This window comes from Euwallacea fornicatus, chromosome 2, assembly GCF_040115645.1.
Source record: "Euwallacea fornicatus isolate EFF26 chromosome 2, ASM4011564v1, whole genome shotgun sequence".
In the NCBI taxonomy this organism is placed as follows: Eukaryota; Metazoa; Arthropoda; class Insecta; order Coleoptera; family Curculionidae; genus Euwallacea; species Euwallacea fornicatus.
In genome coordinates, this window is record NC_089542.1 from 2,085,178 (window position 1) to 2,101,975 (window position 16,798).

At 40.7% G+C, this 16,798-nt stretch overlaps 4 protein-coding genes across 8 annotated transcripts; 3 read left to right on the plus strand and 1 right to left on the minus strand.

The window, feature by feature from the left end:
• Positions 1-117: 117 nt before the first annotated feature.
• On the plus strand, positions 118-7,248 carry Dab (DAB adaptor protein). Of its 5 annotated transcripts, none has more exons than XM_066291771.1 (11): positions 118-745; positions 1,651-1,865; positions 1,921-2,064; positions 2,121-2,276; positions 2,362-2,965; positions 3,503-4,993; positions 5,135-5,311; positions 5,390-5,624; positions 5,674-5,879; positions 5,933-6,157; positions 6,207-7,248. In XM_066291771.1, the coding sequence occupies exons 1-11, from the start codon at positions 709-711 to the stop codon at positions 6,965-6,967; spliced, it is 4,251 nt and encodes a 1,416-aa protein (XP_066147868.1). In that variant the 5' UTR covers positions 118-708; the 3' UTR covers positions 6,968-7,248. The 5 variants fall into 5 exon arrangements, with proteins under 5 accessions (XP_066147868.1, XP_066147858.1, XP_066147832.1 ...); XM_066291761.1 differs by having other exon boundaries at positions 2,362-2,568; positions 2,620-2,965; positions 5,135-5,624; XM_066291735.1 differs by having other exon boundaries at positions 5,135-5,624.
• Positions 7,249-7,535: 287 nt separating this feature from the next.
• On the plus strand, positions 7,536-10,333 carry LOC136346337 (transcription factor TFIIIB component B'' homolog). Its single transcript, XM_066295410.1, has 2 exons — positions 7,536-8,721; positions 9,094-10,333. The coding sequence occupies exons 1-2, from the start codon at positions 7,736-7,738 to the stop codon at positions 10,280-10,282; spliced, it is 2,175 nt and encodes a 724-aa protein (XP_066151507.1). The 5' UTR covers positions 7,536-7,735; the 3' UTR covers positions 10,283-10,333.
• Positions 10,334-12,110: 1,777 nt separating this feature from the next.
• Secp43 (tRNA Selenocysteine associated protein) lies at positions 12,111-13,414 on the minus strand. The gene is made up of 5 exons (XM_066291355.1): positions 13,237-13,414; positions 12,816-13,173; positions 12,494-12,747; positions 12,346-12,442; positions 12,111-12,292 (listed from the first exon to the last, which is right to left on the minus strand). Exons 1-5 carry the CDS (start codon positions 13,273-13,275, stop codon positions 12,171-12,173), a joined length of 870 nt encoding a protein of 289 aa, XP_066147452.1. The 5' UTR covers positions 13,276-13,414; the 3' UTR covers positions 12,111-12,170.
• Positions 13,415-13,767: 353 nt separating this feature from the next.
• Positions 13,768-16,032, plus strand: Sirt2 (Sirtuin 2). Its single transcript, XM_066291340.1, has 6 exons — positions 13,768-14,122; positions 14,253-14,349; positions 14,406-14,762; positions 15,210-15,402; positions 15,457-15,643; positions 15,695-16,032. Exons 1-6 carry the CDS (start codon positions 13,874-13,876, stop codon positions 15,803-15,805), a joined length of 1,194 nt encoding a protein of 397 aa, XP_066147437.1. The 5' UTR covers positions 13,768-13,873; the 3' UTR covers positions 15,806-16,032.
• The last annotated feature ends 766 nt before the right edge of the window (positions 16,033-16,798 follow it).

The following is a 16,798-nucleotide window of genomic DNA, read 5'->3' on the forward strand; positions in this document are numbered from 1 at the left end:
TGAAGAAATAAATTTGAATACGATGTTTTAAATTCTGAACAGTACTATCTAATATAAATTGACAAAAGTAATCAGTTTTAATACGGTTCTTTTAAGAAGTGGCAACAGTGCCCGAAAGACAAATGACGTCATTTGTTTATTTATGCTCATCTGTCATACACACAAGAAGAGCGTCTCTACTTTTATTAGGAGGCTTTGTTTACTCTTTTTAAAACTATTTTTAAATTAATACTCCTAATTTAAAACTAATTATACACTAATGACGTACCAGGAGCCATAAATCAGCGATTTGCATTGGACTTATGCGGCTTTTAGCCTCAGTGCTACAAAATCAACCAAAAATTCCAGTGCAGTAAAAATGTCTTAAATTATAATTGTTTAATGCCCTATGTTTCTGCTTTTTCTTTCGACCGGCCTCAAACGTCTTGCGTAAAAAATAGTGTCCCTCAATAACAAATCAATAACGCGACCGAAATTCGCTTTGAGCATGTGCAGGGGGGTGTTCTACCCCCACAGTTTCAGTCTGTCTGTCATCGTCCACCCCGAAGTTTACGGTAGATCAAGGCCCTCGAATCAATAACTGTCGCAATAATGCCCATCTGGAGGAAACTGGAGCCCCATATAGACCGCACTGTCGGGCTGAAACTGCACCAGTGCAAGCTCTGAGTGTTGGGCCGCTTCCTGCCACAGAAGACCACTTTGGCCAACATGCAGACCCTCAGAAAGAAAACTAGCCCCCTGAAATGTGAGTAGGTTGTTTCTCTTTGGTTTTGGTGCACTTGAATTCATGAAATTTTTTCTGCACAATAGTATTTTTGGTCCCTTAATGTTTGCAAATGAGTGCCAAATGTTGTATTTGTGTTCATCAGTAAATATGCAAAAATTGTAAGACTCAGGGAATTGAAATATCTTGATGTGATACCCCAAACCCTTTCTCAGTATTTACTGAGGTTCTTACCAAGTTGAGCACAGAAACTTAATCGACTAAGTTCAACCTGATATGCTAGAAATATCATGACTATGATACCAGAGGTCTAGACTTTGATCTCTATATCTTAATGTTGACCAATGAAGTCAAAATGACCCACATTTTATTAGAATCAAGTTTTACATTAAAATTGCTTTGAAAAAGTTATGTTCCACAACTAATTTTTATATAGAAAAGTTGGCTTGGGTCTCTGTTATGTTCATATACATTGTGAATAGGAAGTCCAGAAACCTAAACAGGTTTTGCGTTTTGTACACCAAAATACCTCAGAAATACTTTCTCACCTTTAAATACAACATATTTTATGACAATTTATTGTTATTTAAGAAAATAATTATAAGGAAACTTGACAATATGGTGGGTTTAGGAAAGAGCAGCGTAAGGGCGGGAATTTTAAATCATTAAAAAATATTTTGAAATTATTAATAAGATATTTTTAAAAATTGTTGTTTTTAAATAAAATGTATTCTGCTACAACTATTATTATAATAAATATATAATTAAAGCTCTTAGCGGAATTGGAAAATGTTCATATTTAATTGGCTTAAAGACCATAGATGTACACTAACATTTTACCTAGCCCATCCTCAAATATCCATTCAGTTGAAGTGCACCATTCACCTCCTTCATTCCATTTTTGTAATGCTGAATGTGCCTGGCAGTCAAGAACGAAACTACTCGTTTCCTGGGTGACGGCGTGAGCTTCAAGGCGAAACTAATTGGGATTCTGGAGGTATCGGAAGCGCGGGGCGATCGCATGTGCCAGGAGGCTCTTTGTGACCTCAAAATGGCTATCAGGGCTGCTGGCGAACACAAACAGCGTATCACTATTAACATCGCTATAGACGGGCTGAGGTTGCGGGACGAGAAAACCGGGGTAACTGTGATTAACATTTTGGGTTCTTTTGGGTCTATATGGTGATTGAATGTAGGACTGTCTCTACCATCATCCGGTTCATAAGATTTCATTTATTGCGCAAGACATGACTGACTCCAGGGCTTTTGGGTACATTTTCGGTTCCCCCGACACGGGACATAGGTTTTTTGGTATCAAGACTGATAAAGCTGCTAGCCAGGTATTTGTTTCTTTTTATACTAGAAAATAATGAACTTAAAAAGATTAAAATTTCAGGTTGTAATCGCTATGCGTGATTTATTTCAAGTTGTCTTTGCTCTGAAAAAGAAAGAGATTGAATTGGCCAAGCAGCATCTTGAGAAAAGTTATCTGCCTTCATCGCCCCTCTTCACCGACACCCCCAACTCCAAGGTAAGGAGAAAAAAGACATGGGTATGTATCAGTGCTTTCTGGCTATCAGTCCTCCTGCCTCGCCGCTTGTCTTTGCTTTTGTCTGGTTTTAAAGACAGCGTTTCAGCCCTCGGAGAAGTCGAAGAACGAGCCCAAGGCCAGTTCCTCTGAGAGCAAAGACAGCGGAACCGCTGTGGCCGATTTGGTAGATTTAGAGCTGGCACTTAACAGTCTTCGGCAAGGTTTGCACCAAATGGAACGTATCACCCCTTCGGACCCTTTCGGTTCCAAAGACGATCCCTTTGGCGATAGCTTTATAAGCTACCCGGCCAACGTAAGCCTGTCAGATGCTCCGGCCGATGAGCTGCTAAATAACTGCTTGCAGAAGCTTATACTGCCGCCTCCGCCATCATCGGGGAGGGACAGGTCGAATCGAACTTCCGAGGGGAGCACCAAAACCCCTCCCAATACAGCGACTAGCGTTGATAGTGCCTCCGAGTCACTTTTCAGCACCAAAACCCACAAGGAATTCTCGTTTTCTTCAAGGGAGATGAGCAGTTCGCACGAGGAGACGGGCAGTGGCGACTGGTTTATTCCTACTTTCGGAAATAGCCTTTTTGAAGAATCGGTCATGTCTGCCCAGCCGGAGCCGACCAGGGACGAAAAACACGAGGCGGCAAAACAAGAAATTATGTCCCAATTTGACGTATTCACTGAATTGGACCCATTAGGTACGGCTGCTTTCGCTTCGTATTATTGTTCTGCTTTTGTTGCATTTTTGTTTTGGTTGGGAACACTGCGCACGATCATATATCATGTCGATGACACGAGCTTTAATTGGTCTGGTCGGAAGATGGGGTGGGTGGGATTTCACATTTTATTTATTTATGCGTTGTAAAATTTATTTATTTTCATTCTAATATTTGTGAAGCCATGCCCCCTCCAAAAACGACCACCGGAGGCGCTGCCTACGACGCCCAACTCATCGCACATGGCGCCATCTAACCGAACCACTTTCAACTCCCACTAACAAATCCGTGCGCGAATATCTGCGGTAAAATAAAATAGTTCGAGCCAGTGTCTTTTGTTTATTTCACTCGAAAGCAATTAAAGCACAATACGGGTACTAAGGTCAGTATTCTTGTGATTTAATTGTTTTTGTTTCACTATTTTGAGTTCGCCATTTTTTTGTTGTTTTTCCGTATTAGTAGCTACAAAAATATACCGATGAACCACCGGAAGACCAGCGTATTTTATTTTACCCGTAGGTACCGGTAGAAGTAAGCCGTATATTGATAAGAAACATTTCTTTCAAGAACTGAAAAATCCGCCGAAAAAGCCACTCAAAGAGCTGGTTTCTAGCGGGGTTCCACCCTCTCAGGACTTATTTAACAAAGCGTCTACGAATATTTATTCAAACACCTCCGGAATATTCAGCGCAGACCCCTTCGGGGAAGACCCCTTTGTTAAGGAAGACCCATTTGCTGACTCGGATTTTAGTAAACAAGACCCATTTGAGACTGAGTTTGCTACGCAGAAGATCCTAACGGGACCTAGCCCTAGGAGCATATCTGAGTCGGAAAACGCGCCAGAACCACCTCCGCGGCCAGTGGCAACGTTAAGCGAAATTCAACCACCTCCTTTACCGCCGAAAAAACAAAGCGATATAGTGTTGAAACCACCTCCCAGACCTCCACACTCGGAGGAGGGAAGATACGACTATATTGAAACTGCAGGGGAGTTTAAAGGAGCTCAGGAGTCAAGCCCGCCACTGCCGGTTCCGCAAAGGAAAACCAAATTCGAATCCGACTTTACTCTTCCACCTGAAAGACCAAGAAAAAGCAATTCGCAGCAGTCAGGAGATGAGGGATATTTGACGCCAATAAATTTATCCGCGGAACGGGCAATCTCACCTGGTCCCGGGATTTTGTTGCCGCCCCCTCAGAGACACGTCAAGAAGGAAGTCACTGTGGCCTCATTTCTAGAATCCAAACCCAGCGTCACTACTAGCATCGCCACTGAGGGTTTAACTAACTCCTTAGAGGGATTAGACATGACTTTAAGTCAGTTAACCTTGAGCGGCCTTAACGATTTGGCTTCGAAACTTAAAATTCCTGCTCACAAACTGAGCAATATGACTTTAGTACAGCTAACCAATTATCTCTCCACATTCATCAAAGCCCAATCCAATAAGGTCGGAGGAGAGGAACATACGGGCTCCACTGCCACCTTTCACGCGGATTTCGCCGCGAATTTTGGCCAATCAAGCTACGACAAATATGCAGTATTCCGGGAGCTGCAGGAGGAGATCAAACAGACGAAAATCGACGGGGAGCCGGAGGAGTTAAGAGAGGAAGAATTGAGGGCGGAGACGCAAGCACCTGTTACTGAAGACAAATATGCCGCTTTGCGGGAGATTGTCGAGGTTGAAATCAAACAAGCGCAGGATAATTTAGCCGATTTGGTGAACGAGGATCGGAGGTTGAGTGTTGAGGACATAAACGTAGTAAATAAGGATAGGCTGGAGCCAGTTAAGGAGGATGTAATCGAGTTTAAGTCGAAAACAGCGACGCCTGAGAAAAGCCCTGCGCGTAGTCCTATTATGAAAAGTCCACTTCCCACTGCCGTAACGGAAATTATGCAAGCCAGTGCGCGACTTACTTCGGGGTCTCTGTCGGATGTGCTTAGCGGCAGCTCCCCAGAAGTGGACAATACGGGGAGCAACTCTGACACCGCGAAGAAGCATTTGGATCCGACAGGTGAGTCTGTGTTGAACTTGAGCTAACCTGAATTCTCCGCTACCTTTGCTTGAGACCTGATCCCCACGATCCCATCATGAATTCAAATTCCTATTAAACCTTTCTTATGAAACAACATTTAAAAAAAAATGGGAATCTTAGGAGAATCTTGGGCAATTTTTGACCAACCCAGTGTTCCGTCCGAGCCCAAAGAGGGAGGTGGAGCTGCGCAGAGCGAAGAGGGTGTCTCCCCTTGGTCGAGTGACTCCAAAGAGTTCGGGAACCGCTCTCCTACCGAGTGGAAAAACCAGTCTAAGGGCAACGACCGGAGAAAGAAGGGTAGGGATCAGGAAGGGTGGTGGGATAAGTCGGTAGAACCCGAAGAATCCTATTACCCGGCCAATCGGCGTTCAACAGACTCGTACGAGGAGGAGTACTACGAATGTTACGATAGACCGCGGCGGCGGAAGCAGGGAGGGTGGCCGCAACCGACTCCTGGTGGTCATTCCTCCAGTTCGCGTGATGTCAGTCCCTGGGAAGAAGAGCAGCCGCGAAGGCGCGAAGGTAGACCTTGGGGGCGAAACACGCGTGGTCATTCTTTCGACCGCCATCGGGTTGACAGTTGGGATGACGATGAAGAGGACGATTATGAGTGAGTCAATTGATAGCTCGTAATATGGGATATTGAGAAGTGTGGTTAGATACGATGAGGAACGGAGAGGACGAGGTCACTACTTCCAAAGACATGGGTCCAAAGATTCTGATCGACATAGCACCGCGGGGAGCAGAGACTTAGAGGGAGATCGGTGGGAAGACTATGGGGCTGAGCGAAGGTATAGGCGAAGGAGAGAGGGAAAAGATGCTAAGGATCGGTGGTGTTGTCCAGATTGGGAACAGGGGGAACACGGTATGTACATGATATAAGTTTATCGAAGTGAACTAAGATTTTCTACTTCACAGATAAGTCTGCCCGTTACCCCCAACGAAGGTCTGAACGGCGTGACCGTTATAGAAGCAGCCGCGATTCTCAGGATTCCCCATGGGAAGACGAGTATTCGAATGAGCCTGAAGAACCTCACGCGCATTACCTGCAGAACAAGAAAAACTGGAAACAACGACCTAGCAGTGCTTCGGAGATGGACCGCAAAACTGGCGAAATAAAATCTCGCCATTATTTGGGGGCAGGTTTGTATTCATTTTGGTTACTCTTATTGGATCTAAAGTACATCTTTAGGTGGTAGCGACGGGGAGCGCGATCGCCGTTACAAGAGCAGCCGCAGATCTCGCAGCAGGGATTCGACCCAATTCCCCGAGACTACCACTCATCGTCACAGATCAAAGTCTCATAAAGCGACAGAAGGGGATTATGTGGAGATGTCTTCGAAGAAAACCGCAGCGAAGCGCCTGCTAAAAGAAACGGCGATGCCCGAGCAGGTGAATACCTTTCCCCGCAAAGGCGCCAGAACCAAATCTCTCTTTGACAATGACTTTGTTCCTTCGGACGAGAGTCCGATCATACGGGAGAAGTTCACTTTCGAAACCAATGACTTCGCGAAAACCAGGCAGCAAAGGAGCTTCAAAGAGAGGCGCAGCGAAGAGTCCAAATTGTCGCCGCGGTACCAGGCCAAGCCGCGCAGCCCTTTTGAAGACGACTTCTCCCCCAGCGAGAAGGGAGAGGCGCCATCTGAAGGAGGAATTTCGAGCATTAAAGAAGAGCCGGATTTGGTCGAGGAGAACGAGGACTCGTTTTCGGTGACAGGACTTAATGGTCGAAGAAAAGTGTTGAGCAAATTGGCCTCGAGCCGGACAGGGGAACAAGTCAATTTAAAGAAATCAGAGTCTGTGAATATTTTCGCCAGGGAAAACGATCCATTTGATGATGAGTTCTTTAGTAGTGGAGCGAGCCATTTCGGAGAAGGGGACGCGCGAGTGCCCCGGAGCTCCGAGCTCAGGTGGACTGAAGAGTTCGAAGACTCGGACTGCGCCAGGAAGTAAAATTAGTCCACACAGCCGCGCCTCCCTAATAGTGTAATTCTAGTGCTAATTTATTATTGTTGTTACTAATTAAGGTTGAGTGCTCTCCCGAGTATAAATTAACAGAGTCGCTACTTATGGTCAGATTGGTTTGACTCGCATTGATTTCGCTAGCCCTAGCGAGATCGATTGCGATGGGTTTTGTGTGCGATATTTTTACCGTTTTAAGGTAGCTGTCTACTTTTAGTTCTTGAATTGTTGTGATACTAGGCTCTTTTAAAATATATTTACTTCGATTTTGTTATGTTGCTTTTTATCATGTCCAGCTCTAGATTTATACCCATATTCCGTTAAATTTTGAACACGATGTTTGACGCAAAAAACATCTTTTATTCCTATTCTAAATGCTGTGTTAAATGATTTAACACAAATTTACAATGGTGGATAGTATTGCAGAATGTGATACATTGCATCTAGGTCTAGACGTGGCTATACTATACTCCGTACTGTCTCAATTTCCAACAGCTGCCGTTCCGTTAATTTTTGAAAACGCCTTATGTCAAATCAGATTTGTCATCCCACACTAACCTCACATTCTAATTTTTTATAGCAACTACTATTCAAGAAAATAAACAGCCTATTTGCAAGTTTCGATATTAATGTATAATGGAAAATTGCCTTAATTTTAACAGTTTCGTCCCTTTACAATCTTAAGAGCTTTTCAATATAAATCCTTTATCACCTATATCTATCAAAATGCCTTTATAATCGCTGATACATCCAGGAACAATGTCTCGACGATTAAGAATCAAGCCAGCGGTCAACATCAACCAAAAACGGAGAGTTACAGAGGTACTTGAAGCCCCCTTGATAAGCGAGAAACCTGTTGAAGAAAACTTCGAAGATGGAGTTGCAGCTGACACCATAACATCTTCAAAATTACATCAGGTAGACCTGGATAAAAAGGATACACCCAATGATAGTTCGCAGCACACAGAAACTTTTACTTCTGAGCCAGAAGCTCCTTCAAATGAGATTAAAGAATTGTCTTCGGTGGCCCTACAATCTGGCAATAAACATGTAGAAAAAAATCCTGATAAACAGATTTCTGTATTTATACAGAGAAGATTCCTAAAACCATCAGTTAATCCTAATTTACTCACACCCAGACCTGTTGCCATGCCACCTAGTGCAGAAACTCCTATTAATTCAGCTGAGGATCCAACTAATAACAACATTGTAATCCTCAATGAAATCACAATACCCAAACCTTCAAACAAAGTCGTCAGGAACATCTCAAAACTATTGTCAACGGAAGCACCCACTCAAGAAACACCCCTATTAACTCACATAGAATCCAGTCCTACAGTTACACTACCCCATTTAGAAGCTTCTGATATTGAATACTCAGGTCCACCAGCAAGTCCTAGCAAATATAATCGTTGCCGGATCAAAGCAGTGCCAAGGCTGAGCCTTCGCAAACCTAGTGCCAGTGAATCAGAGGATGAAGGCAGATCTCAATATGGGATGATTAGGAATAATTCTGTATGTTCATTAGTGTCAACAGCAAATACAGACTCTCAGGTTCCCATTTCTGAGGATTCTAGCAAGGAGGTTGGGACACTGCAGAAGAAGGTGTTTCGGAATGAGCAATCAAAAAAAGTTGCTGAGGCAAGGAGAGAATTTTATAGGAGGAATGTGGCTAATTCCCCTGATAAGCAGAAGTTGAAGATGATTGATTTGATTTATTATAATCCAACTGGGACTCCTATGAGGTGAGTGTTGATTTTGTGTTATTGTACCCTCAACTCAGAAATGGTCGAACTCATAAAACAGCACACTGAAGTTCTAAAACTCAATGAAAATAAAAGTCCCTCGTTAATCTAAGTATAATTGAGCATGAAGACCACCAAACACATCTTTGGAATTTTCAAATATGCCAGGAACCTCTTTTCGAAAAAGTATAACCAAGACTAGAAATCCATAATTTGATGAATTATTAAGAAATCCACCAAATCCCACTCTAGAATATTCTACATGTTCTTATAGAAACCCAGAATTGCTCCAAACTATCTCTAGCTCGATCACTGCTTTTACATATTTACTACACATAAACTTTTTTACTCCAATTTTCCCATACATTGCAGTAATGCCACTTCATCAACCACTGCTACACATAACAACCTCCCCTCAGCTGAGGAACCCCTAGAAGAACCCCCAATTGAACCAGAGGAAGAAGAGGAAGACAACACTCCTCTCCCTGTCCCCCAAATCAAAATCGGCCCTTCTGGTGAAATAATCCTAGATGAGCAAAGCCTAGTGATGGAAAATACCCGACTGGCAAAACAAAAAGAGCAAATGCTAAACTCAAAAGTGATCGACGCCGACAAGACCACTTATGGGGTGTATAAACGTTCCCCCAGACGGCTTTCTTGGAGCCAGAAGGAAACAGTTCGGTTCTACAAAGCTCTGAACCTTATCGGAACCGATTTTAGCTTGATGTCGCAGCTGTTCCCTAAACGCAACAGGCAAGAACTTAAAAATAAGTTTAAAAAGGAGGACAAGAGCAATCGCCAATTGGTGGATAAAGTCCTAAAACAGCCTTGCAGTTACAATTTCGACGATTTGAAGAGGGAATTGGAGGTTGACTTGGAGGAAGAAGCATTCTTGGAGAAACTGAAGGAGGAGGAGAAATTGGAGTCTCGAAAACGGAAGTTGGAGGTTAAGAAGCAAAAGAGGGAAGGTACTGAGGAGCAGTTGAAGAAGAAGAAAAGAAAGAAGCCTGGTTTGAACATTGAGAATGTTATTGATGATGATGATAGTGATTCAAACTTGACTCTGAGAAGCGACTATGATTTTGAAGAAGAGGAGATTATCCCGTTTCTGAAGCCAACAAGGTCGGGCAGAATCCCAAAAAGTACTCAGAAATTCAATGAATCACTATTGCCAATCCCTGAAGTCACTCGTAAGTCTGCTAATCTTCCTAAATCAAACTCAGTCAGGGAAATTCATAGATTGTGCAGCACCTCAAGTACTGATTCTGATACATTGATACCAGGTTCAGTGGTGGTGACAGCAGAACAAAACCCTCAACCAGGCTATGAGTATAAGGTCTTCATGGTCACTCCTGAAAGAAAGTTGGCATCCCTTGAACTTGACTCTGCAGTGGTAGATAAACTGATCAAAGAAGGTTCCATGGTGACGTTGCCTTTGGAGGAGGTGTCGGAGGCGGAGAGAAATATTACGATAGTGGAGGGAGGAGAAGTGAGCGTGCGACAGGTGACTGAACCAAGAGAAGAGATTACTACGGAAACTTGTGCGACCGAAATGCAATAATTATTTTTGTTTTGTTGACGTGTAAGAATAAATAAATTTACAAAAAAGGAATTTATGTTTTGCTTGCTGTTTATTCTACAAATCCCTTATCCTACGTTTGAATATATTGGAAGCAGGAATGGTGCAGTGCATAAAGCTCTGCAATGGCCCAAAAACTGCGGAACCTGGAGCCGATCAGGTTTTAAAAATGATAAATAGTCTTAATTCTAATAAGTTCGTATAAAAACTACGTTACAAGAATTAAATATATTCTTAAAGTTTAAACCCGTTTTAATCATTTTAACACGAGCATACGTAATGCAAGAGACCATTGATTTAAATTGATCTAAAATTTTCAATGTGCGAGTTATATTTGTAATTGTACACATTAGTAAAAATGACTACGTGACTATTATAGGTTACAACAAATATTTCTTGATAAAATAGTGTACGCAATATTTGTTTTAAATTGCGAATTAGTTATGTATTTATCCTAATTGGCCAATGTTAAATGCATTTGCTGTTTGTTAATATCCTTTGCATATAAATAAATATTGTATTTTTGTTTATATACAAAGGATATTGGAAGGATTCAAGTTATCTTTAGATTAAAATTAGCGTTCACTATGATCACAAGGCGAGAAAAATGTTTAATATAAATAAGAGCATATGTAGTTGAAACGGTCGCATTTTTCACACAATAAATCCTCAATTAGAGTCAGGTAAGGTTGCTTAGCAACCACGTTACAGTATCAGGTACTGCAATGTTCAATTTAATGACCACAGAGCAGTATAGGATAACCAAATTTAGCGGATCCATATGGAATAAATAATTATTTCTCCCTTATATAACGTATAGGCCCGTTGATTTATATCTATGCGAGAATAATTATGAAATAAAACTAATAAATTAATCATAAGAATCCATGCAAGGTAGCTCGTTATGGTTGCTAAATTTTGTATGACTAGATAACTTTATATCTTCTGTAAGAGTAATAATTACTGCAACTATCTATATTTAATCTTTAATAGTCAATATTTTTCCAAAGTTATAAAAATAATATATATTATTGAATATTTTTACGATATTTGGTACATTTTTGACGAAACAGATTATCGATTAGAGCGTTAACTTTCGACTGGGAGCGTGGCGTCTCCTGTAATCCAGCTACTTGGAGGTCGGGTTCAGTGGATGGTTTGAGGTCGGGAGTTCTGGTGCAGGGCGTTTCGCGTTGACCGGGTGTCCACACTAAGCATGGCGTCAATATGGACGCCCTGAGGGAGCTTAGGGTGGCCAGGTTGGCCAAGGAGGGGCGTACCGGGCCAGGGGGGAAACCCAGCAGCCAAAAGTCCCCGCGTCGTGTAGTAGTGGGATCGCGCCTGGGAGCGGGAACCCTGAGTCAGCCCGATCAATATAGCTAGACCTGGACCTTTTTTTATTTTTAAACATGAATTGCTTTTATTTTAAATTGATATTCTCCAAGAATTTTTTTTTCTTTGATGATTTGGCTCATTTAATCTAAAAAAAAGCATGAGAACAATATTAAAGCTAGGAAGGGAGTGTTAGTTAATCTATGTTTCGGTCAAGCCAAATGCAATCTGTACATCGATAGTTTTGCGAGTGTCCGTGCGGTGGCGCTTCACGTATGTAGATATGCTTCGGTGAAATAAAGTTAGATGTCAACACAAGTTAATAACAAATCACAATTACGTACCAATTTTCAATGTTGCATTGCAATAAACACTTTTTCGTCTGATTTTAAATGGCGCACTATGAAGAAGGAGAAGAAGGATAGAAAAAAAGTGGGGGAGATATTACTTGTTTATTTCACTTGAAAAAGAAAAGTAATTTTTTTAGCTTTTACAACTTTATTAGAATTTATATTTAATCTCAGAACACAGAAAGAGACTATAGAACCTCCAGCATCTCGCATCCGAGCCACTTTGAGCTCTCCAACGCATCCCAAAAGTTGCAGTCTTGTTCTATTTTTTCCCGGTTCAGTTTGTCCACATCCAAGGGAATTGAATGCTCTGAAACCTCTCAAACGTCTAAACAAAATCAAAATTCTGCAAGAAAAATGTACCAATTAATTCCAAATCGTCCTCTTTCTTTTGCTCGGGTGGCGGTGCGTAATTATGTTGCATCTGACCAGAATGTGCATGATCCATGTTATAGCTTTGCTATAAAAGATCCCTTTAATCTGTGAAGATTAAAATATGTTGAAAGCTCACTTGTTGCCAATTGGCAGCATAATTTTGCCAATAAGAGGAAGGGTCATAATATTGGTTATAATTTGTTGTTTGCTCATGGGTGCTCCCAGTAGGGGTATCCCCTTTAGGCTTTGGAACTGCATTACTGATTTTTAAAGATTTAGTGCCAAGTCCTATAAAGCCATTCATGGTAATAAGACTATCACGCATTTCATCTTCGCTCCCAAACCGTACAAAACCATACCCCTTGCTGAAGCCACTGTTGTCAAGAATCACTATATCCTCAGATTAATACAATATAACTCTGTGCTCAGCATTAAACAATGCTATGCATCAAACTTACCTTTTGCAGTCTTAATTGTGGTGTACTTCGAAGAAAATACCCTGTACAAATTATAATCATCTACATCAGGACTTAAGTCACCAACCCACACTGAAAATTCCCTGTCTACAAACTGCCGGTTGGCATTATTGCTGGCATTGTTCAGTCTAAAGCGCACCACTGGTGTGGTGCCTGGAATGGGTTTGGAATTTAGCTTGTGCATGGCATCAATAGCTTCCTCATCATTGGCAAAGTGAACAAAGCAGTACCCTGCAGGCTCCCCAGTGAACTTGTTCCTCATTACCTTAACGCTCAGCGGGCATTCGCCCATTTTCCGGAAAGCAGTGAGAATGAAACTTTCAGTCATATAAGGCTCCAACTGGGGAGACAATTCGTGGTCAATACTGGAGGGTATTGAGGATCGGGTTAGGGATGTACTTACGCTGCCCATCCAAAGCTGGCAATGCACTTGGTTCGTCATTTTCAGAGGGATGTTTTTTCCTGTATTTAAAGGATATTTTAATGCCGGGTTTTGGTTAAAAATGACTGTTTATATTTTGGTGAGAGTGACTTAAAAATGTATGTAAATATTAGCCAAGTTCGGATCTAATTGTTCATCTCCCTTTTTGGCATTTTCTTTATAAGCTAGAGTGAAATGAAAGGTGAATTAAGATCAGAAACATTCAGAAACAGTATGACTAACTTTTAGTCATAAATGTTGTAGTAAACAGTTAGTTTAGGACATGTCAATTTCGTCAAGAATGTAAAGAAAATACGCAGCATAGTATGTTTTAATTTATCTGCCTATAATTTTATATAAAATTTAATTAATAAAATTTACTACAACAAAAAAGTGAATGTTTAAAACTGTAACACCATGAACAGACCAGAACTCCTTAAAAATTTCGTATACTTTTTACCTTCATTGCGCTAACTCTTAGGAAAGGAAAACTACTTTCATATAATGAATCAGTGCAGCCAACTGTAAATTTAGTTGAGCAATAAAAAATAAACCTTTTTTTAACCTTTTTAATTCCAAATAAATGCAATTAAAGCCGTAAATAAATCCTGTGAAAACAATGTCCTTAAGCAGCAAAAAAGACGGAAAAAGACCCTCAAAACCTCTGTCCTCAGCTATACCCTCAACCCTTAAAAACACTGTCATAGAATCCCAACGAACACCCCCTCAAGTCCCCGAAGAAGAAACTCAATCTCCAGACAGAAATGCTGCTTCTAACTTAAGTTTGGCGAGTCTACAAAAATATTTAGCCGAAAAATTAGGGCTTCTAAGCCTACAAGACGGTGTTGCAGATCCCAAAGAAAGCCAGGTATTTGATAACCTTAAAAAACTGTATTCGACCCTGAGCTATGACCTTTAGTTAAGTGATGTTTTCAGTTCTTAAGAAGGCCTCCAGGAGGTTTCTTGGTGACTTTTTTTTTAGTGTTCGGTCTTTCCAGGTCTTACATGAAGTCAGTATTGATGGCATTGTGGAGTATATTAAAAAAAAAGGCTGTAAAAATGTGATTACTATGGCCGGAGCAGGTATATCTACCTGTAAGCCTTAATACAGTTTTGATATTATTGAGATGTCAACAATGTATTCCTTTTAGCTGCAGGGATACCGGACTTTAGATCTGCTGGTACAGGGCTTTACCACAACCTTGAAAAATACAATTTACCCAACCCCCATGCAATTTTTGACATTGACTATTTCAATGATAACCCCAAACCTTTTTTTGTGCTGGCAAAAGAGCTGTATCCAGGTGCATTTAAACCCACTTTGTGTCATTATTTTATAAAATTATTGCAAGACAAAGGCCTCCTATTGAAGCATTATACGCAGAATATTGATATGCTTGAAAGAGTTGCTGGAGTGTCTGAAGATAAACTTGTAGAGGCCCATGGCACATTTTACACTGGTCATTGCCTTGAGTGCCAGGCCAAATATGATTTGGAATGGTTGAGAGGTAAGCAGTTTAACTATTTTTGTTGTTTGTCTGTGGTGGTGATAAGCCAATATTAGAAATTACTCAGTTTTAAAAAAGATATTTATAATGGCAATATATGTGTTGGATATTATAATAAACACCAGTCATGTATGCCTATACTTCCATCCCTGAAGGTAAATATGATACTTTTTCTATAAATTTGACTTATTTAAAGTTGGGTTAACACTGAAAGCACTTTTATATAATTGGCTGCTTTTTGCCAGATGCCTTCCTTAATGAACTATAGTGGAGTGTCACTCAAACTAGCTTTCAAATTATTCGGCTGTTAATTTAAATCACAATTTAGATGAATTTTTAATTTCCATATTTGATTTGGATTATTTCAATCTGACAATGCTGAAAATTCTATATATTCTTACTTGTCAGGTTAAACAAAATCGTGATCATATTCGTCTTTTTTCTCAGAACGAATTTTCAACGATGATATCCCAATCTGTTCTCACTGTCCCGGAGTAGTGAAACCGGACATTGTGTTTTTTGGTGAGAATTTGCCGGATAAATTTCACCATTCAATGGAGCAAGATTTCCCAAAATGCGACCTTCTCATCATTCTCGGCTCTTCTCTAGTGGTGCATCCTTTTGCAGGACTCGTTGACTTGTACAAATTCCTTTCCTCTCTCTTTTTTTCCATAAATTAAAGTGGCTATTGCAGGGTTTCTTCCACAACTCCGCGTCTTTTGATCAACAGGGAAAAAGTGGGACAACGTACAGGGATTATGGCAATGATGGGGGTTAGTGGGGGGTTGGAATTCGACTTGAAAGGGAATACGCGGGATGTGGCCTGGTTGGGGGACTGTGACGATGGATGTTTGATGCTGGCTGAAAAACTGGGATGGGGGGTAGGTGGATTTTGTCAGGGGAGAGATTTTAGTGAAAAGGGGTTGTTTCAGGATGAGTTGACCAAGTTGGTTAAAGCGGAGCATGAAAAGATTGATAAACAGAAACATGGGAGGGGTGATGGAGATAAGAAGCCATCAGTTGAAGCCAAGGGAGGTTCCTAAAAGGGTTGCTATATAAAATTTTTATTAATTCGTTGAGATTTTCGAATGTAGCACTCATCTTCGAGAGCGCAATTCACTTCTCAGCTTTCTCTGTTTTAACCTGCAGGAATGTGCTCTGAAACATGTCAGATATGGATGCTACAGGAGATTTTACATATTTCTAAAGTCGAAATGGTATAATATTGTTAAGAATTTGCGGTTAAAAATAAATAATTTATTACTTATTAGGTATGTGTATTATTTCTCTAAAAAACCACATTAATACTTGTCCGAAAGTTTGCTATTAAACTTATTTCATTTAAAAATAACCAACGCCCTTCGCAATTTGTTCAATTAATTGACAAACTTTTTCGAATAATTACAATTGACTCCATAAGACAATAATCTGAAGGATTCATGTCGGGTAATCTGGGAGGTCATGCATGCGGTTTTGGCACACGTGGAAATTTTTCCAATACTAATGGGCCTTCGCCGATATTACTTATGATAGCTTCTTCGATTTTGACTTTACGGATTGTTGCAGATCTGTAAGCATGAATGTTCAGGACGGTGTAGGCAATTTAAGAACTTTATTACGTCCTTTCAAAGTCGACGAGCATTTGTCAATTCCTTTGAAAAGCCGAAAGCAACAATGACGAATGTACCCCAGATATTGAGTCATATTCTATGGCCATTAAAATGCGTATAGTGTTGCCACATTTATCACTTGGCTTCGCATGCAAAATGGTGCAATTTGCACGGTAATGCAGATAAGAGTAATTCAAAATTGTTTGAAATATTTTTATTAGGAGTTTGTTGATATTTGGCAACTTTGGCTCCACCGCAAGTCTTCTGATGAATACATCTTACAGTGTGCATAGTAGTTACACAAAATTGCATTCAAGCCAGTCATAGTTTGCAAGCAAGTCATTTTATTTATTATTACCAAATTTGGGTATTAAATTTACGCTTTTTGTTGGGGGGTTCTCAACAGTGGAAACATCGCTAGGTAAC

Bases quoted from the DNA above. Each gene is read 5' to 3' on its own strand.
- Secp43 (XM_066291355.1), bottom strand. From the start codon at position 13,275: ATGACGAACCAAGTGCATTGCCAGCTTTGGATGGGCAGC. The intron at 12,748-12,815 runs GTAAGTTTGATG...CTGAGGATATAG, and splicing joins CACAATTAAGACTGCAAAAG to TGATTCTTGACAACAGTGGC. The intron at 12,443-12,493 runs GTGAGCTTTCAA...GATCTTTTATAG, and splicing joins ATGCTGCCAATTGGCAACAA to CAAAGCTATAACATGGATCA.
- LOC136346337 (XM_066295410.1), top strand. From the start codon at position 7,736: ATGTCTCGACGATTAAGAATCAAGCCAGCGGTCAACATCAACCAAAAA. The intron at 8,722-9,093 runs GTGAGTGTTGAT...CATACATTGCAG, and splicing joins CCAACTGGGACTCCTATGAG to TAATGCCACTTCATCAACCA.
- Sirt2 (XM_066291340.1), top strand. From the start codon at position 13,874: ATGTCCTTAAGCAGCAAAAAAGACGGAAAAAGACCCTCAAAACCTCTG. The intron at 14,123-14,252 runs GTATTTGATAAC...CGGTCTTTCCAG, and splicing joins CAGATCCCAAAGAAAGCCAG to GTCTTACATGAAGTCAGTAT. The intron at 15,403-15,456 runs GTACAAATTCCT...TGGCTATTGCAG, and splicing joins TTTGCAGGACTCGTTGACTT to GGTTTCTTCCACAACTCCGC.
- Dab (XM_066291735.1), top strand. From the start codon at position 709: ATGCAGACCCTCAGAAAGAAAACTAGCCCCCTGAAAT. The intron at 5,625-5,673 runs GTGAGTCAATTG...AAGTGTGGTTAG, and splicing joins GATGAAGAGGACGATTATGA to ATACGATGAGGAACGGAGAG. The intron at 5,880-5,932 runs GTATGTACATGA...TCTACTTCACAG, and splicing joins TTGGGAACAGGGGGAACACG to ATAAGTCTGCCCGTTACCCC.